At 42.2% G+C, this 27,123-nt stretch overlaps 1 protein-coding gene and 1 pseudogene across 1 annotated transcript in view; one reads left to right on the forward strand and one right to left on the reverse strand.

Annotated features, from left to right (window-relative positions):
- The window catches only part of LOC139380321 (heparan-sulfate 6-O-sulfotransferase 3-B-like), a 117,595-nt gene extending 104,002 nt beyond the window's left edge, over positions 1–13,593 (forward strand). Inside the window, exon 2 of the mRNA XM_071122919.1 lies at positions 12,858–13,593. Within this exon, the coding sequence (XP_070979020.1) occupies positions 12,858–13,593 (736 nt within the window). The remainder of the gene's footprint in view (positions 1–12,857) is intronic.
- Positions 13,594–22,150: 8,557 nt separating this feature from the next.
- LOC139380130 (2-oxoglutarate receptor 1-like) lies at positions 22,151–27,123 on the reverse strand (annotated as a pseudogene).

A 27,123-nucleotide genomic window follows, 5' to 3' on the forward strand; every position in this document is an offset into this window, starting at 1 on the left:
CAGGCTGAAACTGAGAAAATGATAAAGATTGCTGCTAATGATGTAGAACTCATCTCTGTCAAGGTTATTTATTACTTTTTCAGGGGAGTGGAAATGTAAATGTTCTCCAAACCCAGTGATGCAATTGTATTGTTTGCTCTGGCTGCAGTTCAGTGCTATTGTTTGTGTTTGTGTGTGTGTGTGTGTGTGTGTGTGTGTGTTTGTGTTTGTGTTTGTGTGTGTGATAATGCCACCGGTACTTAATATTCTACTATGTGACAGTGAAAGATCAGAAGAAACATGTCTGTCATCCTGACTGCTGTACATACTATAGCCGTTGAATATATAATGTGTTGTCATTGATTCCGATGAAAATGTTACCTAAGCAAATTCAGGTCTGCCTTTTGTCCTGTGTAGGATGAATTGTAATGATCAAATGGTGTAGGAACTTTATTATGTACACTGGTATTAAGATCACGGTCAACAGAAATGCAAAATATGACAGTGCTATTGAAGGTCACCAATAATCGGAGGCTAAGTCCAATTTTAGAGTCAGAAAATTATAATCATATCCCTTGTTAGTTGAACAGCAGTGGATTTATTTGAGGTGGGAACTATAGCCTGAAACGCAGCAGGAGGCAGTTTTTATAGTTGTTATGCCAGGTTGCAGTTGTAAATGAGAACTTGTTCTCAACTGGCCTACCTTGATAAATAAAGTTGAAGTAAATCAAAATAGTGACCTACCCTAGGTTACTGGGTTACTGTGCTACTGGTTACAGGGCCACTGGTTACTGGGCTACAGGGCTACTGGTTACTGGGCTACTGGCTACAGGGCTGCAGGGCTACTGGGTTACTGGTTACTGGGCTACTGGTTACAGGGCCACTGGTTACTGGGCTACAGGGCTACTGGTTACTGGGCTACTGGCTACAGGGCTGCAGGGCTACTGGGTTACTGGTTACTGGGCTACTGGGCTACAGGTTACTGGTTACTGGGCTACTGGTTACAGGGCTACTGGGCTACAGGGTTACTGGGCTACAGGGTTACTAGGCTACAGGGTTACTAGGCTACAGGGCTAGAGGGCTACTGGTTACTGGGCTACTGGTTACTGGGCTACAAGGTTACTGGTTACTGGGCTACTGATTACTGGGCTACTGGTTACTGGGCTACAGGACTACTGGGCTACAGGGCTACTGGTTACTGGGTTACAGGACTACTGGTTACAGGGTTACTGGGCTACTGGGCTACTGGTTACTGGGCTACAGGGCTACTGGTTACTGGGTTACAGGACTACTGGTTACAGGGCTACTGGGCTACAGGGCTACAGGGCAACTGGTTACTGGGCTACTGGTTACTGGGTTACAGGACTACTGGTTACTGGGTTACAGGGCTACTGGTTACAGGGCTACTGGTTACTGGGCTACAGGGCTACTGGTTACTGGGCTACTGGTTACAGGGCTACAGGGCTACAGGGTTACAGGGCTACAGGGTTACAGTGCTACTGGTTACTGGGCTACAGGGCTACTGGTTAGTGGGCTACTGGTTACTGGTTACAGTAGTAGTGAAATTATTAATTGGCATCAGGCCAGGCAAATCCTCAAGGAGGTGCTTCAAGCAGGGCACCACTTTTATCTTTCTTTCGCTCTAGCTGAGACCACAAGCCAGTGTGTCCTACTCCATGCAGCTACACTGGCGAGGAAGCTTTTCTCACTCCTGCTGAGAAGCAGATTTCTCCCACAGGAGTCCTCTTCCGCGTTAATGAGACAAAAACGATGGTGGAAACAAGAGGACATTATTTGCCCTCAATAGAATCTGCCATCTGATGCTCCTACTATATTCATTGCCCTGCTTGTTCTATGTATAGTATTTAACAAGCAGTTGAGTGTGTACAGTAGTCTATGTCGATGTGGCTCAGTTGGTAGCGCGTGGCACTTGCAATGCCAGAGTTGTGGGTTTGATTCCCACGGGCGACCAAGGACAAAATAAAGTATGCACTCAGTTGCTCTGGATAAAAGTGTCTGCTAAATGATTCAAATGTAAAATGAGCACAGTGTGATTGGAATGCAGTTTTGTTTGCAGGCTGAGGAGTTCTCTTGAGGCTGGGCAAAGCAGTAGTTTAGCCCAGGGCTGCACCAGCGGCACACCCCTATCTATCCCTATAATGTCCTGCTGTTGACTGGCTAAGGTGGGTTTGGCCTTTCAAAAGAAAAAAATGCATATGCAGAACATACCTCATCCCTACTGTAAAATATGGTGGTTGATCTCAGATGTTATGGGGCTATTTTTCTTTCACTGGTCCTGGGGCCATTTGTTAAAGGTCCAATACAGCTGTTTTTATCATGGCTGGATAACGATTAAGTACCTAACTGTGATAGTTTTCAATTGAAATGGTCTTAAAGGAACCAAAATAGCTTATTAGCAAAGAGCAATTGCTATAGTAAGAATTTTGCTAGGACTGGGGGGAGGTGGGAAACTGAAAACTAGCTGTTATTGGCAGAGGGGTTTGGAACTCTTTTTGTTATTGGTCTATTGGCTTATTTATCGCCTGGTGATGTCACTAGACAGGCCAAACTCCATCCCACCAAAACAGTCTAACTTCAGATGGTATTTTCATTCTTTCACTAAAAGTGCATTATCATAATTTTCACAATATTATTCCAACCTTATAATGTGGAAATATACACTAAGGGTACAAAACATTAAGAAGACCTGCTCTTTCCATGTCATAAACTGATCATGTGAATCCAGATAAAAGCTATGATCCCTTATTGATGTCACTCGTTGTATCCACTTCAATCAGTGTAGATGAAGGGGAAGAGAGAGGTTAAAGAAGGATTTTTAATCCTTGAGGGCTGCATTCCCGCAAGATTTCCGTCAAACCTGCCTTGTCCCTAGAGAGATCATTGTGGTGTGGTCAACATTTTTCATGCTGCAGACGGGAGCGGGCGGTCAGTCAGATGACTTCGGGGTGAAAATAGTTTTGTTGACCCGACAATTATTTGGGAACTGCTGTCTGCTTGTTTGTAGGTGACAAAATACTTATTTTCCACCATAATTTGCAAATAAAATCATTAAAAATCCTACAATGTGATTTTCTGGATTTTTTTCTTCTCATTTTGTCTGTCATAGTTGAAGTGTACCTATGATGAAAATGACAGGCCTCTCTCATCTTTTTAAGTGGGAGAACTTGCACAATTGGTGGCTGACTAAATACTTTTTTGCCCCACAGTATATGACACGCAAAGTAGTGTGTTTCTGTGGAGTTTCAATACAACTTGGTAATATGAATAATGAAGCATAGAGTAATTCATCGTCCCTCTACTGGCAGTATGAGAGAACTAATACACCGTCCTAAACCGTCAGCACAGTTCTTTATTAGGAATTGATTTCTCCTTGCTTTGGATACTCCGATCTCGGGCAAGGCAGGCATATAGCAGACTAAACTTCTTTGTCCCGATGAAATCAAACTGTCTGCTGGAATTTTGGTTATTATTTTTAGTAAATCCCATGAGGTTGGTGGCACCTCAATTGGAGAGGACGGGCCGGTGGTGTTGGCTGGAGTGGAATGGGATAAAATACAAATCCATTTGCTCTGTTCCAGCCGTTATTGTGAGGCGTCCTCCCCTCAGCAGCCTCCACTGTAGTCAGTGCATAGAGATAATTTATTTCAGAAAAATTGTATCTTTTTAAACAACCAGATTCAACAAGAAAGCTTCATAGTGGTTCATATATATATATTTGGGAACGTGATAAAATAAATAAAAGCTGAAATAAGTCACTCTCTACTGTAATTCTGACATTTCACATTCTTAAAATAAAGCGGTGATGCTAACTGACCTAAAACAGGGAATTTTTACTAAGATTAAATGTCAGGAATTGTAAAAACTGAGTTTACATTTATGTAAACTTCGGACTTCAAGTGTGTGTGTGTGTGTGTGTGTGTGTGTGTGTGTGTGTGTATGTATATATATATATATATATATATATATATGAGACAGCGGTAGTAGAGCGAAAGAGGTGGTGGGAGAGATAGACGACTGGAATCAGAAGCGTGATTAATCCGACAACCTTTAGAGGAAAGGTTGGGAATCCTGAGGGAGGACATAGAGGACAAGCAGAGTGGAGAGTGCTGATGTCTGTAGGACATGAACATGGAGGAGAAGCAGAGTGGAGAGCGGAGGAAAGGCCAGGAGTCAAGTGAGGTATACATCTACAGGAAGAACCTCTCCTCAGGTAAAACACTTGTTGTTGGACAGTATTCATGGATATTTGACATCAAAGGACTTGGAATGTTCATCATCACCGCTACCTGTAACACAGTATTTGCTCTGTGGATAATGTCACTGATCGGTTTGAGTAAAATCAAGTTCATTAAGACTATTCTTGACAGGACGGAAGAACAATGGCACCTGGTTCCTCTTTAGGTTTCTTCCTAGGTTCTGGCCTTTCTATGGAGTTTTTCTACATCTGCATTGCTTGCTGTTTGGGGTTTTAGCCTGGGTTACTGAACAGCACTTTGTGACATCGGCTGATGTAAAAAGGGCTTTATAAATACATTTGATTGATTGATAGACTTGCATAATAAGTCAAGTTTACACAGGCACTCACAAGAATTGTCTGTCCCAAAAGCATGACTTGAAATGCATATTAAAACCTGATTTTTCTGTGTTTTATATATATTTCCACACTGAGGTTGGAATAATATTGTGAAATAGTGAAAATGATAATGCCCTTTTAGGATAAGAGCTGTTTGAAAAGACCACCTGAAATTTGAACCTGTTTTGGTGGGATGGTTTGGCCTGCCTGATGACATCATCAGTTAATAGACCAATAAGCAAGAGCGTTCCAAACCTCTCTGCCAATAACAGCTAGTTTTCAGTTTCCCCTCCCCACAGACCATTCCCAGACAGTCCTAGCAAAATTCACTCTTGAGAAATTACTCTTTGCAAAGAAGATTTTTTTGTTGTCTTTTTGACAATTTTAGTTGAAAACAATCACAGTAATGTACTTAATTGTGACCCGGAAAGGATTTTATATTGCGATAAAAAAATTGGCTGCATTTGACCTTAAAGCTCAGTTGAGTTTAAGCTTTATTTTGTCGTATATATTTCTCTCTGATACATCTCTTTCATAAGCGGAGACTGCCTTTGAACGAAAGGTATCAGCACAGAGAGCTGTTTGACCCTTGTAATTCTGCTGGGCAGACTGTGAACTTCTGAGGCTTCTGAAAAGCAGAGTCTGAGCAACAAGCTTCATACAGAGAGAGGGAGCAGTAGGTTTGAGGCTTCGCCAGGTCCAAGATGAAACGCATCGCGCTTGTCTGAAATGGCCTCGAGCGCAGGCCACTGGAGTTCGTTGCATATTCATTTCTATTACATGATGCGGCACAGAAAAGGGTGTCGAGCAAGTCTAATCAGCCACACAACATGGAGTTAGAGTCAGCACACACTTCACGTTCCCTGTCTATTTCCAGCAGACTGTAGTGGGCTAGCAAACAAAGTGATCAAAGCTTTTCTTAAGTGGTTGTAAACCATACATGGTGCAATAAAACAAGTGAACAGATTGGGTGAGAACCTCAAGGGATCTTTCCCTTGGGATATTATATGAGATATGAGGTAATTTCTTATAAAACAACACTCAGGAGATCTCCTTCACACCAGATTAGTAGGAGTCAGTGCTGCAGTTTCTGGACAAGGCCTGCCTTGCTTACTTACATAATCACAATGGGACACATACTGTAGTAACAGAGTAGCAACATTCTGCACAGGTGATGTTAGCAGACAGATGTGTAATTGAATAGATTTTCCACTGTTTTCAGGCAGTCTACCTTCAGGCATCTGCAACAATGTTATGCACACACACTTCACTTATTTCAGTTGGTTGATGTGTGAAGCCAGTTTCCCCAGTGACCCCCACCACAGTAAAGACCATGTGATGGGGCTAAATGTACTGTATACTGTCATTTTTTAGTAGCATGCGATCATGGAGGGGCAGTGGCCTAGAATCATGTCATTAAGGTTAATTACTGGCAATTAAAAGCCAGTTGGCTATTGAGCTGACACTGCCTTGGATGCATAGTAGTGTACCATCTGCTCAGATGGTTCCCTTTGTGGAGAAGTGGAGAATTTATACAGCCTGATTTTGGGGAAGGAATCCTACAAGAGAGAAATACTGTGTTTGTAAGTCCTCAGCTACTGTAAAGCAGCTACTATAAAACAGCTACTGTAAAGCAGCTACTGTAAAACAGCTACTGTAAAGCAGCTACTATAAAACAGCTACTGTAAAACAGCTACTGTAAAGCAGCTACCATAAAATAGGTACTGTAAAGCAGCTACTATAAAACAGGTACTGTAAAGCAGCTACTATAAAACAGGTACTGTAAAGCAGCTATTGTAAAGCAGCTACTATAAAACAGCTACTGTAAAGCAGCTACTATAAAACAGGTACTGTAAAACAGCTGCTATAAAACAGGTACTGTAAAGCAGCTACTATAAAACAGCTACTGTAAAGCAGCTGCTATAAAACAGGTATTGTAAAGCAGCTACTATAAAACAGCTACTATAAAACAGCTACTGTAAAGCAGCTACTATAAAACAGGTACTGTAAAACAGCTACTATAAAACAGGTACTGTAAAGCAGCTACTGTAAAACAGGTACTGTAAAGCAGCTACTGTAAAGCAGTTACTGTAAAGCAGTTACTGTAAAGCAGTTACTGTAAAACAGGTACTGTAAAGCAGCTACTATAAAACAGCTACTGTAAAGCAGCTACTATAAAACAGCTACTGTAAAGCAGCTGCTATAAAACAGGTACTGTAAAACAGCTGCTATAAAACAGGTACTGTAAAACAGCTTCTATAAAACAGGTACTGTAAAGCAGCTACTATAAAACAGCTACTGTAAAGCAGCTGCTATAAAACAGGTATTGTAAAGCAGCTACTATAAAACAGCTACTATAAAACAGCTACTGTAAAGCAGCTACTATAAAACAGGTACTGTAAAGCAGCTACTGTAAAACAGGTACTGTAAAACAGCTACTGTAAAGCAGCTACTGTAAAGCAGCTACTGTAAAGCAGTTACTGTAAAACAGCTATTGTAAAGCAGCTACTGTAAAACAGGTACTGTAAAGCAGCTACTATAAAACAGCTACTATAAAACAGCTACTGTAAAGCAGCTACTATAAAACAGCTACTGTAAAACAGCTACTGTAAAGCATCTACTGTAAAACAGCTACTGTAAAACAGCTACTGTAAAGCAGCTACTGTAAAGCAGCTACTGTAAAGCAGCTACTATAAAACAGCTACTGTAAAACAGCTACTGCAAAACAGCTACTATAAAACAGCTACTATAAAACAGCTACTATAAAACAGCTACTGTAAAACAGCTACTGTAAGCAGCTACTGTAAGCAGCTACTATAAAACATATACTGTAAAGCAGCTACTATAAAACATCTACTGTAAAGCAGCTACTATAAAACAGGTACTGTAAAGCAGCTACTATAAAACAGCTACTATAAAACAGCTACTGTAAATCAGCTACTGTAAAGCAGCTGCTGTATGCCAAGCAGTGAATAACATTCTAACTTCACAAGTTGTCTATTGCAACTGCATTTTTTTTTTACATTTTGCATATTCTGTTGATAAATATTAAAGTTCAAGTTATACTAGACAGATAAATTGACAATTTAAATCAAATATTCATCAGATATTTCAAAAGCATATTATGCATCTGATGTTCTTAGATTCAGTAAATATGACGTCTTCTTTGGGTGCACAGTGGCCCCTGCCTGAATTCTGTGTTAAACCCTCTATAACAAAGCTTTCGTATTGTCCAACAAGCTTTCTCCACTGTTAAGGGGCGGCACGTAGCCTAGTGGTCAGAGCATTGGGCCAGTAACTGAAAGGCTGCAAGATCGAATCACTGAGCTGACAAGGTAAAAAATATGTTGTTCTGCCCCTGAACAAGGCACTGTTCCTAGGCTGTCATTGTAAATAAGAATGTGCTCTTAACTGACTTGCCTAGTTAAATAAAGGTAATACATTAAATACTCTTGTTCTGAACACAGCTCATGTGGTTTGGTAAGAAGAATGCCCCTCTCCCCACAGGTGTAATTACTACGTCTGAGGGTTTAGAGCTTGAGGTAGCTCATACCAGTACTTGGTAATATGGCTAGATGGTACACTGTCCTTCTCTCAGCACATATCAAAGCTGCAGGCTGAAGTTAAATCAAGACTTGGTTTCCTCTATTGTAGTTGCTGTTCTTTCACCCCAGCTGCCAAACTAACCCTGATTCAGATGACCATCCAACCCATGCTAGATTACGGAAACATCATTTATAAATCGGCAGGTAAGTGGCTAGATGTTCATTACCATTCGGCCATCAGATTTGCCACCAATGCTCCTTATAGGACACATCACTGCACTCTGTACTCCTCTGTAAACTGGTCATCTCTGTATACCCTTCGCAAACACCACTGGTTGATGCTTATTTATTAAACCCTCTTAGGCCTCACTAGCCCATATCTGAGATATCTACTGCAGCCCTCATACTCCACTTACAACACCCATTCTGCCAGTCACATTCTGTTAAAGGTCCCCAATGCACACACATGCCTGGGTCACTCTTCTTTTCAGTTCGTAGCAGCTAGCTACTGGAACGAGCTGCAACAAACATTCAAACTGGTCAGTTTTATCTCAATCTCTACATTATAAAACTCAATCATGGACACTCTTATTGACAGTTGTGGCTGTTTTGTGGGATGTATTGTTGTCTCTACCTTCTTTCCCTTTGTGCTGTTGTCTGTGCCCAATAATGCTTGTACCATGTGTTGTGCTGCTACCATGTTGTGTTGCTACCTTGCAGTGTTGTCATGAGTTGCTGCTTTGCTATGTTGCTGTCTTAGGTCTTTCTTTATGTAGTGTTGTGCTGTTGCTTGTCGTGATGTGTGTTTTGTCCTATATTCATATTTTTACTCCCAGCCCCCATCCCTGCAGGAGGCCTTTTGCCTTTTGGTAGGCCATCATTGTGAATAAGAATTTGTTCTTATTATCTGACTTGCCTAGTTAAATAAAGGTTCAAATTTAAAAAAAATAGTGTATAGTTCCAACAAAAGTTGAAACATTCATTTAATCTGAGCAGCATCGCTTCCTCTCAGCCTTCCTTGGATCCATGTGTTCTTCTACACTTCTTCCATGTTAATGACCCGTTAAGTCTTCGCTCCATTGACTCGTGCTGCTTCCTTTCAGATGGACATTCCGGAGCTGACTGAGATGTAATATGCTTCACATCCATTATTGATCCATGATTAACTGGGGTTCAGCAGGCCTCCAAACTTAAACACTTTGGTTGGAACGTCAGAGAGATGTCTCTCTGCCTCCTGGTGACATTACGTCAACATATTAACAAACTTCAAATTATTCCATCTGAAGATTCGAGATAGCAAGTGCCAATTCAATGTGTGATTGCAGACGATGGCTATAGGAAGTGATTAGGACGGAGGAAGGGAGAAAGGTGGAAGGCAGGTAGCTCGCTGGGCCGACTCACCTTCCCTGTCTGAAGATCATCTATGGCATGCAGGGGCAGTCTCCTCTCTCTGAGGCGGTGATGTAGACGCGTTGATGCTGATGTTCTGTGACACTGATGGTGCACACGGATGACCTTTGAGCGTGTCGGCGTGCTCAGGCAACACTTGCTCCATGTGTTTATGTCCCTGAGACAGGCTAATGAGGATGTGCGTGTCCGTGTGTCTGTCTGCACTCTGCTGCGTCTGAACGGCCAACTCCAGTAGGAAGAGAAGAGCCAGGGTACAGCTGCTGCCAGCGGGGCTCTACTGCTTGACACACAGTGCCATCTCACCACGTGGTGGGAGAGAGACAGGGTGCTCTCTGCTCCCATTCATACTGATGCCATGGCACATCACAGGGGAGTTATTGGAATGTAAGGGTATGCAGTACTTTCTGAAACCTTTTCCCCACAGTAATTGATTTAGTGAAAATCGGAGTAATCGATAATGCGTAACGAACAAGCACACCTTTTCAAGACTACATGTTTAGTGTAATTTAATAATAATAATAATATCTTACTAATGTGAACATGCTATGTGTTGCCGAGAATGAGACAGTTGTAAAAAAAAATATATATATATATTTGGCTTATATTCAGTGGATATTGTTGCCATGACTGTCATGACTGTCCATTTGGCAGGACAGTGTGTAGTCTTCAAGTGAAGTTATCTAGATTGTAGAAATACAGTGTTACTGCGTGGTGTATCCTTGCAGACTGACTATGGTCATGACAGTATTGTAATCTCAGCACTCTTATTTTTCCAGAGCAGGGGCTGATTTAACAGTATTGACAGGGGGCCAGAAATAGGGCTGATTTAACAGTACTGACAGGGGGCCAGAAATAGGGCTAATTTAACAGTATTGACAGGGGGCCAGAAATAGGGCTAATTTAACAGTATTGACAGGGGCCAGAGATGGGGCTAATTTAACAGTATTGACAGGGGCCAGAGATTGGGCTAATTTAACAGTATTGACAGGGGGCCAGAAATAGGGCTAATTTAACAGTATTGACCGAGACCTGAAATAGGGCTAATTTAACAGTACTGAAATACAATGTGTAGTTGTTAGAGCAGAATATAAGGAACAGGGCATCTCAGAATACAGAAGACTAGAGAGTGTTTTAAAGTCCGCATTGGCTAAAATCTTGCGGGATGAGTGTGTGTGTCAGTGCGTGCGTGGCTCCGTGTGAATGTATCTGTTTAACTGTGTGTGTGTTTATGGTGTACCTGAAAAGCTGAGCAGCTTTGGAGTCAGTGTGGTCCCCTGGGTCACATCCCACTTTATCGAGCCAGTCTGTTCTTCTGGGTCACATCCCACTTTATCCAGCCAGTCTGTTCTTCTGGGTCACATCCCACTTTATCCAGCCAGTCTGTTCTCCTGGGTCACATCCGAATGCGGCAATGTAATATTCACTGGCACTTAGAGGTCACCTCTGCCTTGACTAACATTCCTGGAGTTTGCGAGCAGTGTTGTCATGCCCATATAGGCCACAGGGGCACATGCCCCATCAGATTTGTCCTGTTTATAAAAATTTATATATTTATAAAAAAAATATATATAATTGTTTTGTTTTTCTCTCTGTAACACTAATAGCCACCTAGAAATGTTATGGAGTTGGCTTTAGCTAGCCCAGATAGGTTCCCAAACACCTGCCAAGAAGCCATTTCAGGCTATCAATCAATTTCAAGTAGCTAGCTTGTCTAGCTATCTTGGTAGACTTTAGAAAAGCAAGCAATTACTAAATGTACTGTATAAGACTCATATTCCTTTCAATCTTTGACCCACAGTTTAGCAAAAGCAGAGAAGCATATTTAGTTTCTTTAGAAAATATATATACACGCCTCTGTTCAGGAGGAAACAGACAGCTGAGGCACGCTTAGATATGCAGAAAAATAAACATTTTTTTACATAGAATTAAGCATAATGGTTATGGCTCTAGAATGCTAGAAAATGCTGTTTCTGGTGTTTAAAAAAAAATGCTACATTCTCCACCCCTAACCCTTCCTCATGTACTTCGTGCCATTTCAGAGTTTTGGGCAGCCCTGTTTGGGAGTCTGATGTTTTTCCTTTGAAGTTGTCAAAAAGCCTTGTGGTAATTTCTATAAATGGACAGCTCTCTTTGCAAAGTATAGTGCCGAAAACATTTTGAATCCTCCTCTTATATGTGTTCGGCCATTTGGAGCTGGCCAGTATTGTGGAACTGTACTGTCTATCATTCCTACTACCTAGATATTTTTGGAGTAAGATTCAGGTTTTGTTCTCCATAGCTTTTAGACAGCGTTTTCACTTTGTACTACGTTGCTTACTGGTCTCGATTTTCCAGCACATTCTCTGATTTTACTGTAGCCTTTACAGTGTTCTTATCCTATGAATGTCCTTTAAGTTGGCACTACAGGAATCTGTTGAATTTAAATAAAGATTCTACATTTTTCTTCCTTAGCGATGTGCGCTGAGAGTCAGGACGCAAGTTCAGGGAGTGAGTGTTTAAAAAAAATAATAACCACAACAAAAAACAAACCAAGAAACACGACTAACGCACAGAATTAACACTGGAACCGAAACAATGACGCCTTGGGAAGGAACCAAAGGGAGTGACATATATAGGGAAGGTAATTAGGGAAGTAATGGAGTCCAGGTGAGTCTATGATGCGCAGTTGCGCGTAACGATTGTGACAGGTGTGCGCCATAACCTAGCGGCCAGAGAGGGAGCACACGTGACATCTTCCATGTTCGGTGGCTGTACGTAGGCTTACATGGACTGAGGAGATCTCTGCAGGAGAGGCAATGATGTGTCTAAAAAAACGGTATCTTTCATTTAACAGCTCTCCTCTCCACCAAAGTGCTACTGGAATTTCTCCTCTAAAACGTGTAGCTCAGTTTGGTAGTTAACTGATGGGTAAAAGCACTTGATTAGAACTGCAAAATACACCTGTCACAAACACCTCCTCATTCAAATAAACCAGGATGGATCTGATATGTTTTATATACATACTTGACCATCTAGGTTTGTGCTTCTGATGACTTGACATGCTCATGAGTACTGTAATATTATCAAAGTATGAACACATTCCTCAGATGACTTCTAAAACATGACTTTGTTGATATTCACAATATTGACACCATAAAGAACACACGTGTTCAAGGACAGTAGGGAAACAGACCTCTCTGAGAATCTCTCAAGTTTCAGTTTGGTAATTAACATCCAACCTTTAAGTTTACTACACAGACACATAAGTCACCACCTGTCAGTACAATTCTGCGTGGGCCTGTGTGATGTTTATGTGTTCACAGGTCTCTGACTGTTTGTTTTGTCTGCAGGAACTTCTACTACATAACCATGCTGCGTGACCCCGTCTCCCGCTACCTGAGCGAATGGAAGCACGTGCAGCGCGGCGCCACCTGGAAGACCTCCCTGCACATGTGTGACGGGCGCTCGCCCACGCAGGACGAACTGCCCACCTGCTACAGCGGGGACGACTGGTTGGGCGTCACCCTGACCGAGTTCATGGACTGCCCGTCTAACCTGGCCAACAACCGGCAGGTGCGCATGCTGGCCGACCTCAGCCTGGTGGGCTGCTACAACCTGTTATCCATGAACGAGAGTGAGCGCAACCACATCCTGCTGGGCAGCGCCATGAACAACCTGAAGAACATGGCCTTCTACGGCCTGACCGAGTTCCAGCGCAAGACGCAGTACCTGTTTGAGCGGACGTTCAGCCTGCGCTTCATCGCCGCCTTCACGCAGATCAACAGCACGCGCGCCGCCAACGTGGACCTGAGCGAGGCTGTGCGCCGACGCATCGAGGAGCTAAACTACCTGGACGTGCAGCTGTACGAGTACGCCAAGGACCTGTTCCTCCAGCGCTTCCAATACACCCGCCAGCGGCAGCACCAGGAGGAGCGCTTGAAGAGGCGCGAGGAGCGCCGTTGGCTGCGGGAGCAGAGGGAGCAGAGCAGGGACTCTCTCCCCAAACGACAGGTGGGCGGGGGAGGGGGCGGAGACGAGCTGGCCACCACCACCGAAGACTACACCAGCCAGGTGGCTCGCTGGTGAGGTCCCACTCCTGACCACCCAGAGATAGGCACAGAACAGTCAGTCTCACATGGTACTCTCTCTCTCTGTCTCTGTCTCTCTGTCTCTCTCTCTCTCTCTCTCTCTCTCTCTCTCTCTCTCTCTCTCTCTCTATCTCCTCTCTATCTCCTCTTTCCTTCTCTCTCCCCTCTCTCTCACTCTCTATCTCATCTCTTTCTCTCTCTCTCTCCCCCCTCTCTCTCTCTCCCCATCTCTCCTCTCTCTCACTCTCTATCTCATCTCTTTCTCTCTCTCTCTCCATCTCTCTCTCTCTCTCTCTCTCTCTATCTCCTCTCTTTCTCTCTCTCTCCCCCCTCTGTCTACTCTCTCCCCCCTCTCTCTCACTCTCTATCTCCTCTCTTTCTCTCTCTCTCCCCCCTCTGTCTACTCTCTCCCCCCTCTCTCTCTCTATTTCTGTCTACTATCTCTCTCTCTCCCCATCTCTCCTCTCTCTCACTCTATCTCATCTCTTTCTCTCTTTCTCCCCCCTCTCTCTGTTTCTGTCTACTATCTCTACATATCTCTCTTTCTCAGTTTCAGCTCTGCTAAAGTTTCTTGGTTTGTTTTGGTGCTCCTGCACTTTCCTGCCTATCAGTCATAGTTAGCTATAATCATGCAGGTTGTGATAACTCTTAAAGAGAACACAATCAAACGGCGCTGCTTATAATTACTTTTTTAATTGCAATTTAGTGAGAGTTTACATGCACACTAATAATACGACCTTAACAGATTATGGTAGACTCTGCAATAGTCATCTAAACACCTTACTCTGTGATCATTTTCGGCCCTCGTGCTCACGACGTCACACTCTGTGGTTTTCCATGGTGGTGGAGCCCACGCCAACAGCACTGTTGGATCAGCTAATCTGATGTGTTGTTCTGTTATGAGCATTCCAACTATCCAATGACAATATTTTCATTAAAATATGAATTTGATTTTGATAGTTCTGTCTCGTCACTGAGCACAGTTTTGGTCCATTAACCTTTAACCTGTGAGTGGAATTGTTTATGTTGTTTACGTTAGTTTGTATCCAGTTCGTTGATTTACTGTAATGTAATACTAATCCATGATCCAAATTAGGCCTGCGCTTGGACTAAAAAGCCTGCTAAATTAATCATCTCTATTGAAAGTGCTTTTTTGACCAAGAATACGCAGCATCTGGTTCCGGGAAAACTAGTCCTTTGCGTTTTAAGTATTTGTTTGAGCTAATAAATTATTATAATTGTGTGTGTGTGTGTGTGTGTGTGTGTGTGTGTGTGTGTGTGTGTGTGTGTGTGTGTGTGTGTGGGTGTGTGTGTGTGTGTGTGTGTGTGTGTGTGTGTGTGCGTGCGTGCGTGTGCGCTCATGTATGTGTGTGTTTTTGTCATCATTGTATATTGGTCACAATGCCATTGAGCCAACACACCCACTATGTTAATACATTACCTCGTAATTTTCAAATCAACATTATGGATACAATACCATGAGTGTTTTTTCTCTTTTCTTTCAAAAGGATGGAATGTGCTGTGAAAAAAATCGCCCTGACAAAAACAATATCTTATTTTCATGTAGTTGTTATCTGCTCAAACTTACAGTAGTGTGATGTATATATTGATGCAAAGTCTGGAAAGTCTGAAATGAATATTTCAAAACCTATGATCTCTGTGTAAATGAAGTGATGAAAGTGGACCTAAAAAGGTCATGTCACACTAGATATTGTACTGCCATTCCCTGATCCCTGTGATAGGCCATGTTGTGATTGAGTGATTTGAATAAACTTCAACTGTCATTCAACTTAAGTGCACATCTTTTGAACAGATAATCTTACATTTATGTATTGCAAAAGAGGTTTTGTCTTAAAGGAAAAGGCTTCTACACCATCACTCTGGGTGGTGGTGTTTTAAGGTTAACTTTCTAAATGTATAAATCTGTATGTTCCTGGTCAAATGATTGTGTTTGAAAAGGGCGGTCTCGATTCCATTTGACCTGTCATACTTCATCGACATTTTTCTTGTCAGGTCTACAAAGCTGGGTGAATACTACTTCAGATATTAGAAATAAATGCCTTGATCAACTTCTGACTGGAATCACTTGTATAAAACCAGATTCATTAGAAATGTTATTGAAGGGCATTTAACCGCATGCATACATGAGATCTCAATATTTAAATGTAATTCCAGTTACAAGCACTAGGTATCGGCCATGTTAGTAAACAGCCCAAATAAACACTGTCCCAGTAATGTGACCAGGCATCCAACATACTGTACCTCTTCTTCATCAGTAGGCTATGCACTGTCAATATGCATATATAACTGTGTTTACATGAATTATTAGCATTGGTTGTGTTAGCAAAATGTTGTCCTTTATTATTTCCATCAATATTTTGATATTCATGGATCATAATGAAGTATCCTTTTAGTTGATGTACTTCATGTCATCCTTTATGTCATTGATGTACTTCATGTCATACACAGTCATACTGTGTCTGTCTCTGTCTCCATAATTTCAATAAGAGGTCCGACCTGGGTTCAAATTAAATGTGAATTTAATTATTTGTTCTTTAAATACTTACTTTCTGTGTATTTGAGAATGTTCTAATAATGTGGCCAAAGTCAACTACTTCATTTGGAAATATTTAAATGTTTTTTCTTCCCAAAAAACGTTCCTATAAATAGCGTACTATTTGAAAATATTTTCAAATATTTATTTCCAAATACATTATTTCCAAATACTCCTGGGTTCAAATGCATACCAATACTTTCCAAGTGCATTTACAAAAACAATATCAGAATACTTACTTTTAATTTAAATAATGAAAACGGTATTTGAACCCGGATCTAGTATTGTAAAACACCAAAATTAGACAAACAGGAGAGGACAATTGAGAAGAACACTAAATATTTTCTGTCCTTTTCCTCCTGCTATAGTAAGCAGACCAATATATACTTACCTTGCTATATATTGGTCTGCTTATCAGACACTGATTTGACTACTACTGTACCTGCCTAAGACAAGCTTCTCTCCATGCAGGAAATGTCCTTTTTTGGGGGGGAAATGTAACCTTTATTTAACTAGGCAAGTCAGTTAAGAACAAATTATTATTTACAATGACGGCCTAGGAACAGTGGGTTAACTGCCTTGTTCAGGGGCAGAACAACAGATTTTTAGTTGTCAGCTTGGGGATTCAATCCAGCAATATTTCGGTTACTGGCCCAACGCTCTAACCACGAGGCTACCTTCCGCCCTTAAACACACTACAATGTGTTTATTTTAAGGTTCTAATCAAGACAGGAGGAACTGACTTTCCACAACACAACTGGACAGACAGACTCCACTGTCTACTCTCTACAGAGCCCTCTGTCTTCCTCTAACCCTCTCTGACCTTGATGTTTAGGAGGGAAATGACTCCTCCCCACAAACAGGGAAAGTAAACAGAACATGTCCTGTATTCGTCTCCGTGCTCCTTCTCTGTGGACCCAATCTTACTGCATTCATTTGAGCAAATTCAGATGACTGGATTGTTATTGTGTACAGACTGGCAATGTGAAATAACTTGATTTAATACTATGTTGGCTGTTGTGAACAAACGGGTTCCACCTGCACAAATGGATCCTTGTACAATCTGGTCATTTTGTCATCTAAAATTCATTGACATACATACAGTTGAAGTCAGAAGTTTACATACACGTAGGGTGCAGTCATTAAAACTCATTTTTCAACCACTCCACAATTTTTTGTTAACAAACTATGGTTTTGGCAAGTCGGTTAGGACATCTACTTTGTGCATGACACAAGTCATTTTTCCAACAATTATTTACAGACAGTTTATTTCACTTATAATTCACTGTATCACAATTACAGTGGGTCAGAAGTTTACATACACTAAGTTGACTGCATTTAAACAGCTTGGAAAATTCCAGAAAATGATTTATTGGCTTTAGAAGCTTCTAATAGGCTGATTGACATGCAAAATAATTTGAGTCAATTGGAGGTGTACCTGTGGATGTATTTCAAGGCCTACCTTCAAACTCAGTGCCTCTTTCCTCATCATGGGAAAATCAAAAGAAATCAGCCAAGACCTCAGACATTTTTTTTGTAGACCTCCACAAGTCTGGTTCATCCTTGGGAGCAATTTCAAAATGCCTAAAGGTACCATGTTCATCTGTACAAACAATAGTATGCAAGGATACACACCATGGGACCACGCAGCTATCATACTGCTCAGGAAGGAGACGTGTTCTGTCTCCTAGAGATGAACGTACTTTGGTGCGAAAAGTGCAAATCAATCCCAGAACAGCAAAGGACCTTGTGAAGATGCTAGAGGAATGAGAGGATGTTCCCCTGATGATTACACTACTCGGGTAGTCACGTGTCTACTGGCTCCATGATGTACACACAGTGGGGTCACTGTATTACTTTGAAAATTCTCCCTCCATACCATTTCTACTGACATCTGTCCAAGCTGTCAAGCTCCATGGATCGTAGGCCCAATAGATTATGTCTTCAGCACGTCATTTACACCCAGAAGCCCCAATTGTATTATACTCTCAAGTTTAACAGCAAGAAGTGTGTAATGACTTGAAAGAGACAAGACTACTTTCTGCTTTCTGGGCTTTTCTACTGATCTTCCCCCCCAGGTGTATACAGGCCATATGAGAGGAATGGGTTGACAGCTTTTCTATGTGAATCACAAGGGCAATCACCCTGCATCAAAGTCTGATATACTTATTGAATCTATGGCTCTACAGCATGTTCATAGGTGACAGTGTTTAATCCTGAGTCCGATATTTTGAGGCAATATTTTTGTCCAATATTTACTGACACAGTGATTACATTTTATTGATTTAATTTCAGCTTACCAACAGTATAACAACATGTTCACCTCATTGTGTTGCATGGTTTTGCAGCGTGTATGGTTAAAATGCCATTTGAAACACTATTGCCAGGACTGCCCCCAGAAAAGCTATGCGAAACCCAGAATTTCCTAACTGAATCCAGTCTACTCAAAATATGATCAGCCGGCTGTGATTTATCTATCACTGCAGTCAAAAGAACCAGTTTCATGGCAATAACAGGTTGACAATATGAGTAATGTTTAGAATCACAGTCAGCCTGGAAAGGCAGCATGACCAATATTCTATTGACATTTTCACTTTGTTATAGAGAAACAACAGCACACAACAAATACAAAATGACAGGAGCCAATGAATACTAATGAACTCACTACCCATGATGAAAAATTAAATAGAAAAGAAAAAGGACGACAAGCAAACAAAAACCAACGGAAAACGGAATGCATTAAAGTAAAATCACTGGCTAAACACGTCACACTGGCAGAGAGAACAGGAGAAATACATCAACCAAGATTCTAGAACACATTGGAAGAGTTTGGCTTCATGGCTGAAATGTAACACTCCATTTTCACTGAGGTATCCCGAACCACTGTTATGATCAAGATATTGTCAAAGTAATATTTCGCCACATGGTTGATAAGTCGTCAAATAATATTTATTGTATGGTGCTAAAGTACCCAGTTGGAAGAAGCATACATTTACTTAGGGTAAATCAGAGGCTTTCCATTCTCTAACCAGACATTTTCTTCCAAGCATAAGGGCTGTATGTACCCAGTCTTTATGGGATGCAGGGAGACAGTACAAAGCTAATAATACATTTTATGTTTTCATGAATGGGAAAAATTATTGCAGGACAGGACAATATAAAGGGAACCAGAGAGCCATCACTCTCCCTGCATCTCCAACACTCTGCACTAGAAAGGCTGCATCTGATAAAGTTACTCAAAGGCAGTTCAAACCATAAGTTAGTGAAGAGAAAATTGCTATGTTGTCAACAACCAAAAGCAGACTTCTATGTGTTTTGGAATGAAATAAGACAACCGTATAAAATGTGGATTTTTTTGTTGACTTAACTCTTTAGCATGTTAGCCTGTGAAATGCTGTTGCTGCCTGGTTGGCCGATCACTGCAGCCACAATGGGCCTCTTGGTCTTGAGAAACTGGAATCTCCAGCCGAGGAGGCGAAGGACCGCCTGGTGAAACCTTTCTCCAGACAGTGTGTGTACAGAGCCAGGTTGAAGAAGGTATTGAGCGCTGGAGATGGTATAGGCTGCGTTATAAACTGGGTGGTTCGAGCCCTGAATGTTGATTGGCTGAAAGCCTTATACCACGGGTATGAAAAAACATATATATATATTTTACTGCTCTAATTACGTTGGTAAACAGTTTATGATAGCAATAAGGCACCTCAGATGTTTGTGATAAATGGCCAATATACCACGGATAAAGGCTGTATCCAGGCACTCCATGTTGCGTTGTGCGTAAGAACAACCCTTAGCCGTGGTATACTGGCCATATACCACACCCCTCTAGCCTTATTGCTTAATTGACCCCCCTCAGCAGTATATAGGGTACCAGTGTTTTGGCTTCCATCCGAGTATACATCCGTATGACACAGAGGATGTAGAAGAGGATGAAGCACATTACAAACACAACCAGGATCAGCACAGCCAGCCTGCGGGCATGCACCCAGCTCAAATCAAATTTGACTGGTCACATACACGTGTTCAGCAGATGTTATTGCGGGTGTAGCAAAATGCTTGTGTTTCTAGCTCCACCGGTTCAGTAATATCTCAAATCAAATCAAATCAAATCAAATTTATTTATATAGCCCTTCGTACATCAGCTGATATCTCAAAGTGCTGTACAGAAACCCAGCCTAAAACCCCAAACAGCAAGCAATGCAGGTGTAGAAGCACGGTGGCTAGGAAAAACTCCCTAGAAAGGCCAAAACCTAGGAAGAAACCTAGAGAGGAACCAGGCTATGTGGGGTGGCCAGTCCTCTTCTGGCTGTGCCGGGTGGAGATTATAACAAAACATGGTCAAGATGTTCAAATGTTCATAAATGACCAGCATGGTCGAATTATAATAAGGCAGAATAGTTGAAACTGGAGCAGCAGCACAGTCAGGTGGACTGGGGACAGCAAGGAGTCATCATGTCAGGTATTCCTGGGGCATGGTCCTATGGCTCAGGTCAGTTGAAACTGGAGCAGCAGCACAGCCAGGTGGACTGGGGACAGCAAGGAGTCATCATGTCAGGTAGTCCTGGGGCATGGTCCTAGGGCTCAGGTCCTCCGAGAGAGAGAAAGAGAGAAGGAGAGAATTAGAGAACGCACACTTAGATTCACACAGGACACCGAATAGGACAGGAGAAGTACTCCAGATATAACAAACTGACCCTAGCCCCCCGACACATAAACTACTGCAGCATAAATACTGGAGGCTGAGACAGGAGGGGTCAGGAGACACTGTGGCCCCATCCGAGGACACCCCCGGACAGGGCCAAACAGGAAGGATATAACCCCACCCACTTTGCCAAAGCACAGCCCCCACAACACTAGAGGGATATCTTCAACCACCAACTTACCATCCTGAGACAAGGCTGAGTATAGCCCACAAAGACCTCCGCCACGGCACAACCCAAGGGGGGGGGGGCGCCAACCCAGACAGGATGACCACATCAGTGACTCAACCCACTCAGGTGACGCACCCCCTCCAGGGACGGCATGAGAGAGCCCCAGTAAAGCCAGTGACTCAGCCCCTGTAATAGGGTTAGAGGCAGAGAATCCCAGTGGAAAGAGGGGAACCGGCCAGGCAGAGACAGCAAGGGCGGTTCGTTGCTCCAGAGGCTTTCCGTTCACCCTCCCACTCCTGGGCCAGACTACACTCAATCATATGACCCACTGAAGAGATGAGTCTTCAGTAGAGACTTAAAGGTTGAGACCGAGTTTGCGTCTCTGACATGGGTAGGCAGACCGTTCCATAAAAATGGAGCTCTATAGGAGAAAGCCCTGCCTCCAGCTGTTTGCTTAAAAATTCTAGGGACAATTAGGAGGCCTGCGTCTTGTGACCGTAGCGTACGTGTAGGTATGTACGGCAGGACCAAATCAGAGAGATAGGTAGGAGCAAGCCCATGTAATGCTTTGTAGGTTAGCAGTAAAACCTTGAAATCAGCCCTTGCTTTGACAGGAAGCCAGTGTAGAGAGGCTATATCTAACAATTTCACAACAATACACACAAATCTAAGTAAATATGATGGAATTGGACAGCCTTTGTGGGGCCCGTCGGTCACCGGCATAGCTCAGGCACACCGACACCGGGGGGATTAGGTAGCCCAGGACTGTGAGTAGCCAGGCATAGACCCACTAGGGGGAGTAGGTAGCCCAGGACTGTGAGTAGCCAGGCATAGACCCACTAAGGGGAGTAGGTAGCCCAGGACTGTGAGTAGCCAGGCATAGACCCACTAGGGGGAGTAGGTATCCCAGGACTGTGAGTAGCCAGGCATAGACCCGCTAGGGGGAGTAGGTAGCCCAGGACTGTGAGTAGCCAGGCATAGACCCACTAGGGGGAGTAGGTAGCCCAGGACTGTGAGTAGCCATGCATAGACCCACTAGGGGGAGTAGGTATCCCAGGACTGTGAGTAGCCATGCATGGACCCACTAGGGGGAGTAGGTATCCCAGGACTGTGAGTAGCCAGGCATAGGCCCGCTAGGGGGAGTAGGTAGCCCAGGACTGTGAGTAGCCAGGCATAGACCCACTAGGGGGAGTAGGTAGCCCAGGACTGTGAGTAGCCATGCATAGACCCACTAGGGGGAGTAGGTACCCCAGGACTGTGAGTAGCCAGGCAAAGACCCACACCTCTTCTGGATCATTACTAGCAAAATCCAAATATGACCGTCATTGTAAATAAGAATTTGTTCTTAATAAAGGTTAAATAAAAATAATACATACATAAATGACGTTCTCAGTCTTCTCCACAGTGGTCATGTAGACCATGGTTGTAATCTCCAATATAGATATGACCCATACAGCCGAGTAGTCTGTGACAGCCCAGCTCTTCCTCTGTACCTGGGCTGCCCTCAGCGGGTGGACCATGACCACATAGTGGAACTCACTCAGGCAGGTGAGGAAGAGAATGCTGCCGTACAGGTTGAAGTAGGAGCTTAAGCATTCAAAAATGTTCCAAATGGACAATTCCACAATGCTGTGCGGTTTACAGTAATGTACTGTTAAACCAAAATGTATTTGAAATGTATGGAATCATTTACTGTTTACGCCTAAAATCACCCAGAGTGCATTGCCTTTTATGGCAATTTACCGTAAATAATTACTACAGTACTTTACGGTTTGTTTTATTGTATAATACTGTCAAAACAACAATAACGTTTTACACGGTACTAATGAAACCAAATAGTCCAACTTACTTTGACCTGTTTTGTCGCCGAGGATGCTGCCATACAGGTTAAAGCACAGGTTGAAGTGAGAGCTAAAGCAGACAATGGGACACATGACGTCGCCCATGATCCAGTCGTCCTGGATGTAGTGGTGGACCAGGAAGGACGTACAGGAGGTCTGCCACGGCGAGGTTCACCATGCTGCTGCTCTTCCATGGCCGCAACCTGACCACGTAGATAATGATTGAGGTGATGTTTCCCACAAGCCCCAATACAAAAGATGATCCCATACGTGACCGGGAGATAGTACCTCCTACTGTACTCATCAACTGGGAAACAGTCAGTGGCCTCACTGTTCACTTTTTTCTCGAGACATGGTTGTGTTGTAATATTCAACAAATTGACCTAAGACACAAGTAGAGAGACAATTTGTGTGTAATGTTATCCCATTTAAAAATGACTAGTTGAATTCGTCCATGTGGTTTAAGAATGTGTTTATTCCCACCATAAACTGCGGAGTTTCTCCAGTTCCCGTCTGTCACTCCTGAATTTCCTGAATCTTCAGGCAGCAGTCAGTTTTAAGAGCATCCCCAGAGCCCTCCCACACAGAATTAGTGCCACTGCCTACCAACAGAGGAAGTAGTACACCCATTGGAGTCAAACAGCAAATTGTAACAGGTTTAAAGTTCTCAAATGTGTACTCAAACTAATCAGGCACGTAGTTAGATTTTGGTATTTTATATCACTTCTAGAGAGGCCTTATCAAAGGCCAAAGGACATGAAAAATACTCAACCATTGAAGGTATAAGACATGCTGCCACTGTTCCCTGTACACATGACATTTTTTGGGTCACTACTACCACATATCAGTTCAATTGGTACAGCACTCTCATTAATGTCTGGCACAAATGTAGCCTATTACAAGGCACTCGCCTAAAATATTTAAATTAGCCAGAAACAACAATACCATGTAATTTAGTAAATCATAGGAATGTTGTACACACCTTGTTTGGTTCACTTCAGACCTTGATGTCTCTCAATCCTATTACTCAAGTATTGTTTGAAAAAGTTCCAAGTTGACAATCCCACAATGCTGTGCGGTTACAGTAATGTACTGTTAAACCAAAGTTTCTTTGAAATGCATGGTATCATTTAATGTTTACGGCTAAAATCACCCAGAGTGCATTGCCTTTTACGGCAATTTACCGTAAATAATTAATATGGTACTTTACTGTTTATTTTATTGTGTAATACTGTCAAAACAATAATAAAGTTTTACACGGTACTAATGAAACCAAATAGTCCAACTTACTTTCACATGTTTTATTGCCGATACACAAGTGCTAAACTGTAGTTGTTGTTGTTAAGCAATGCCTGCAGTATTGGGATTTGATAACAATTCAGACTTCTCCGAACCTACATACTTGAAAGATGTGTCATGTATCCCTCTGCTTGACCAAGGACACAAGTGGCAGACATACTCCATCTCCAGGTTATTGTTCAACTATTGACCACACACTAATGGTCACGTAGAATGTCCTTTCATTTCCTTATTAGAATACCACGGAAACAAGCCATCAATGGTCCGCTGAATCGTCCCTCGACACAAAAGGAATAGTGATGGGACATACCTCTGGGACATTTCAATAACATTTTTATAATAGAATGTAAACTTTCAAATAACTTGATAGAAAGCATTCCACGGTGATTATGAATGATTCTCCAGTGGTGGTCCAGTTTCTTGTGTAGTCCTAAAAAACAGACAGGAGGAGACTGCCATCTAGCGGCCATAAGCTGAAATTGCATCTGTTTGTAATATAATTAATACAGTATGATTATAATTTGATATTTTCAATACACTAGGCCAAAATATGTTTTATTCATTTTTTTTATATATACATTTTTAGTCAAGCTATTAAGTCCGTCCCAACCCATTTTTGTACAAATATTAGTACCTTACATTCTTGCAACAATAAAGTATACAGCAAAATTTCATCTACATGTGATGTATGGGACAAATTCTGAAGATATCGTTGACTACATTTTTGACCGTTTTTAACCATATTCACTATACTGTACAAATATAACAAATATATTGTTGTCAACTTGTCAATAAGAAAGCGATCCTTTTTTACCACTAAATGGGGCATAATATCAGAAACTGATTCTGAAGAGAATAGCACTATAATTGTATTGTAGTTTATGAAATTAATATTAGGTTCAAATTTGACAGTATAATAAAATCATATAATATTTTTTCCTCTCATCTGATAAGTATCAAACAGTACAAGATAGACAGTGAAGATGAGGAAGTGTGTATAACAGACAATGACTAGTAGGTAGATGGATGAAGTGATATTCATGGCTGTGCAGACTGGCACCGACAAGTGTAGGAGGGACGTGGGCACTGACCAGCCATCACTTTCACATTGACCTTCTACCCACCTTCCCGTTGGCTCCGGATAAATGAGAAGTTCTGATACACAAACTGGAGAGGTACTGTCTCTCTCATTTCCTGTTTCTATTTCTATGTTCAGTACTTTCCCCCTTATCTATAGCATTCTATTTCTGTGTGCAGTACTTCTTCCCTCATCTCTAGCATTCTGTGTATCTCACTCTCATTCTCTCACACAAATAAACACAAGGAGGCAAACGGGTTTGAATAGGCTTGATAGAACCTTATTCTTATCCAGTAATTTTGTCTCAGTTGTATTGCTTTAATTGCTCTGAACGTATTGATTTAGCACATCGACTGTAAATATTTTCAGCAACTGAACTGAGAGAAATAATAATTCCAAATACATCCAGCACAACAGTGACTGCTGTTGGAATAGAGAGTGCCTCAGGGTTGCTGTAATACAACAGAGTGTAGGCTACTATCAAACTAGTATTAACAAATGACCTAAATAATAATAATACAAATAATAATATATGTGTGTTGGTATGCGTGGATGCCAGAGAAGGTTGGTAATCATCATTATTAGGGTAGGAAAAGTTTTAGAATAACCACTTTTTCAAAAATATTTTTTTTTGGGGGGAACATTTAATGACAAAAATGTATTGATTGCACTATTTTACCATTTTTAATCTTGTAAATTAGCTCATAGATTCCAATATAGTGCACAGAGGAGGATACATCAGTTTGATGCCTCAACAAAGTCAACTGTTTTCACTCTCATATTGTCTCTTCCATATCTCAGTCTGTTTGACCAACCTGGTCAGCGACAGTGACATTTCTCCAGTCTAGAAGGGAGAAAGGTGGTGACCTTTCCACACACAGCTCTGATATCTCTGCTTCATTCTTTTGAAGGGGATAGTCAATGTGACAAGATCAAAGATTAGACCTCTCCTGGTGGTCAATATTGAATCCCAAAGCTACATATGACATCTGAATTAAGAGTCTAATTTAGATGACTTAGTTTTAATTTAGCTATCCTTCTCAGAGACTGACCCAGTTTAATGTAGCTATCGTGCTCAGAGACTGATCCAGTTTAATTTAGCTATCGTGCTCAGAGACTGACCCTGCTTCAAGACTGCTTAGATCACGGGGATTGGGATATGTTCCGCATTGCTTCCAACAACATTGACGAATACGCTGATTCGGTGAGCGAGTTCATTAGAAAGTGCATTGACGATGTCGTACCCATAGAAACGATTAAAACATTCCCAAACCAGAAACCGTGGATTGATGGCAGCATTTGTGTGAAACTGAAAGCGCGAACCACTGTTTTTAATCAGGGCAAGGTGACCCGGAAACATGACCGAATACAAACAGTGTAGCTATTCCCTCCGCAAGGCAATCAAACAAGCTAAGCGTCAGTATAGAGACAAAGTAGAGTCGCAATTCAACGGCTCAGACACAAGAGGGATGTCGCAGGGTCTACAGTCAATCACGGATTACAAAAAGAAAACCAGCCCCGTCGCGGACAAGGATGTCTTGCTCCCAGACAGACTAAATAACCTTTTTGCCCGCTTTGAGGACAACACAGTGCCACTGACACAGCCCGCAACCAAAACCTGCGGACTCTCCTTCACTGCAGCCGACATGAGTAAAACATTTAAACGTGTTAACCCTCGCAAGGCTGCAGGCCCAGGCGGCATCCCCAGCCGCGTCATCAGAGCATGCGCAGACCAGCTCTCTGGTGTGTTTACGGACATATTCAATCAATCCTTATCCCAGTCTGCTGTTCCCACATGCTTCAAGAGGGCCACCATTGTTCCTGTTCCCAAGAAAGCTAAGGTAACTGAGCTAAACGACTACCGCCCCGTAGCACTCACTTCCGTCAT

This window comes from Oncorhynchus clarkii, chromosome 22 (assembly GCF_045791955.1).
Source record: "Oncorhynchus clarkii lewisi isolate Uvic-CL-2024 chromosome 22, UVic_Ocla_1.0, whole genome shotgun sequence".
Classification (NCBI taxonomy): Eukaryota; Metazoa; Chordata; class Actinopteri; order Salmoniformes; family Salmonidae; genus Oncorhynchus; species Oncorhynchus clarkii.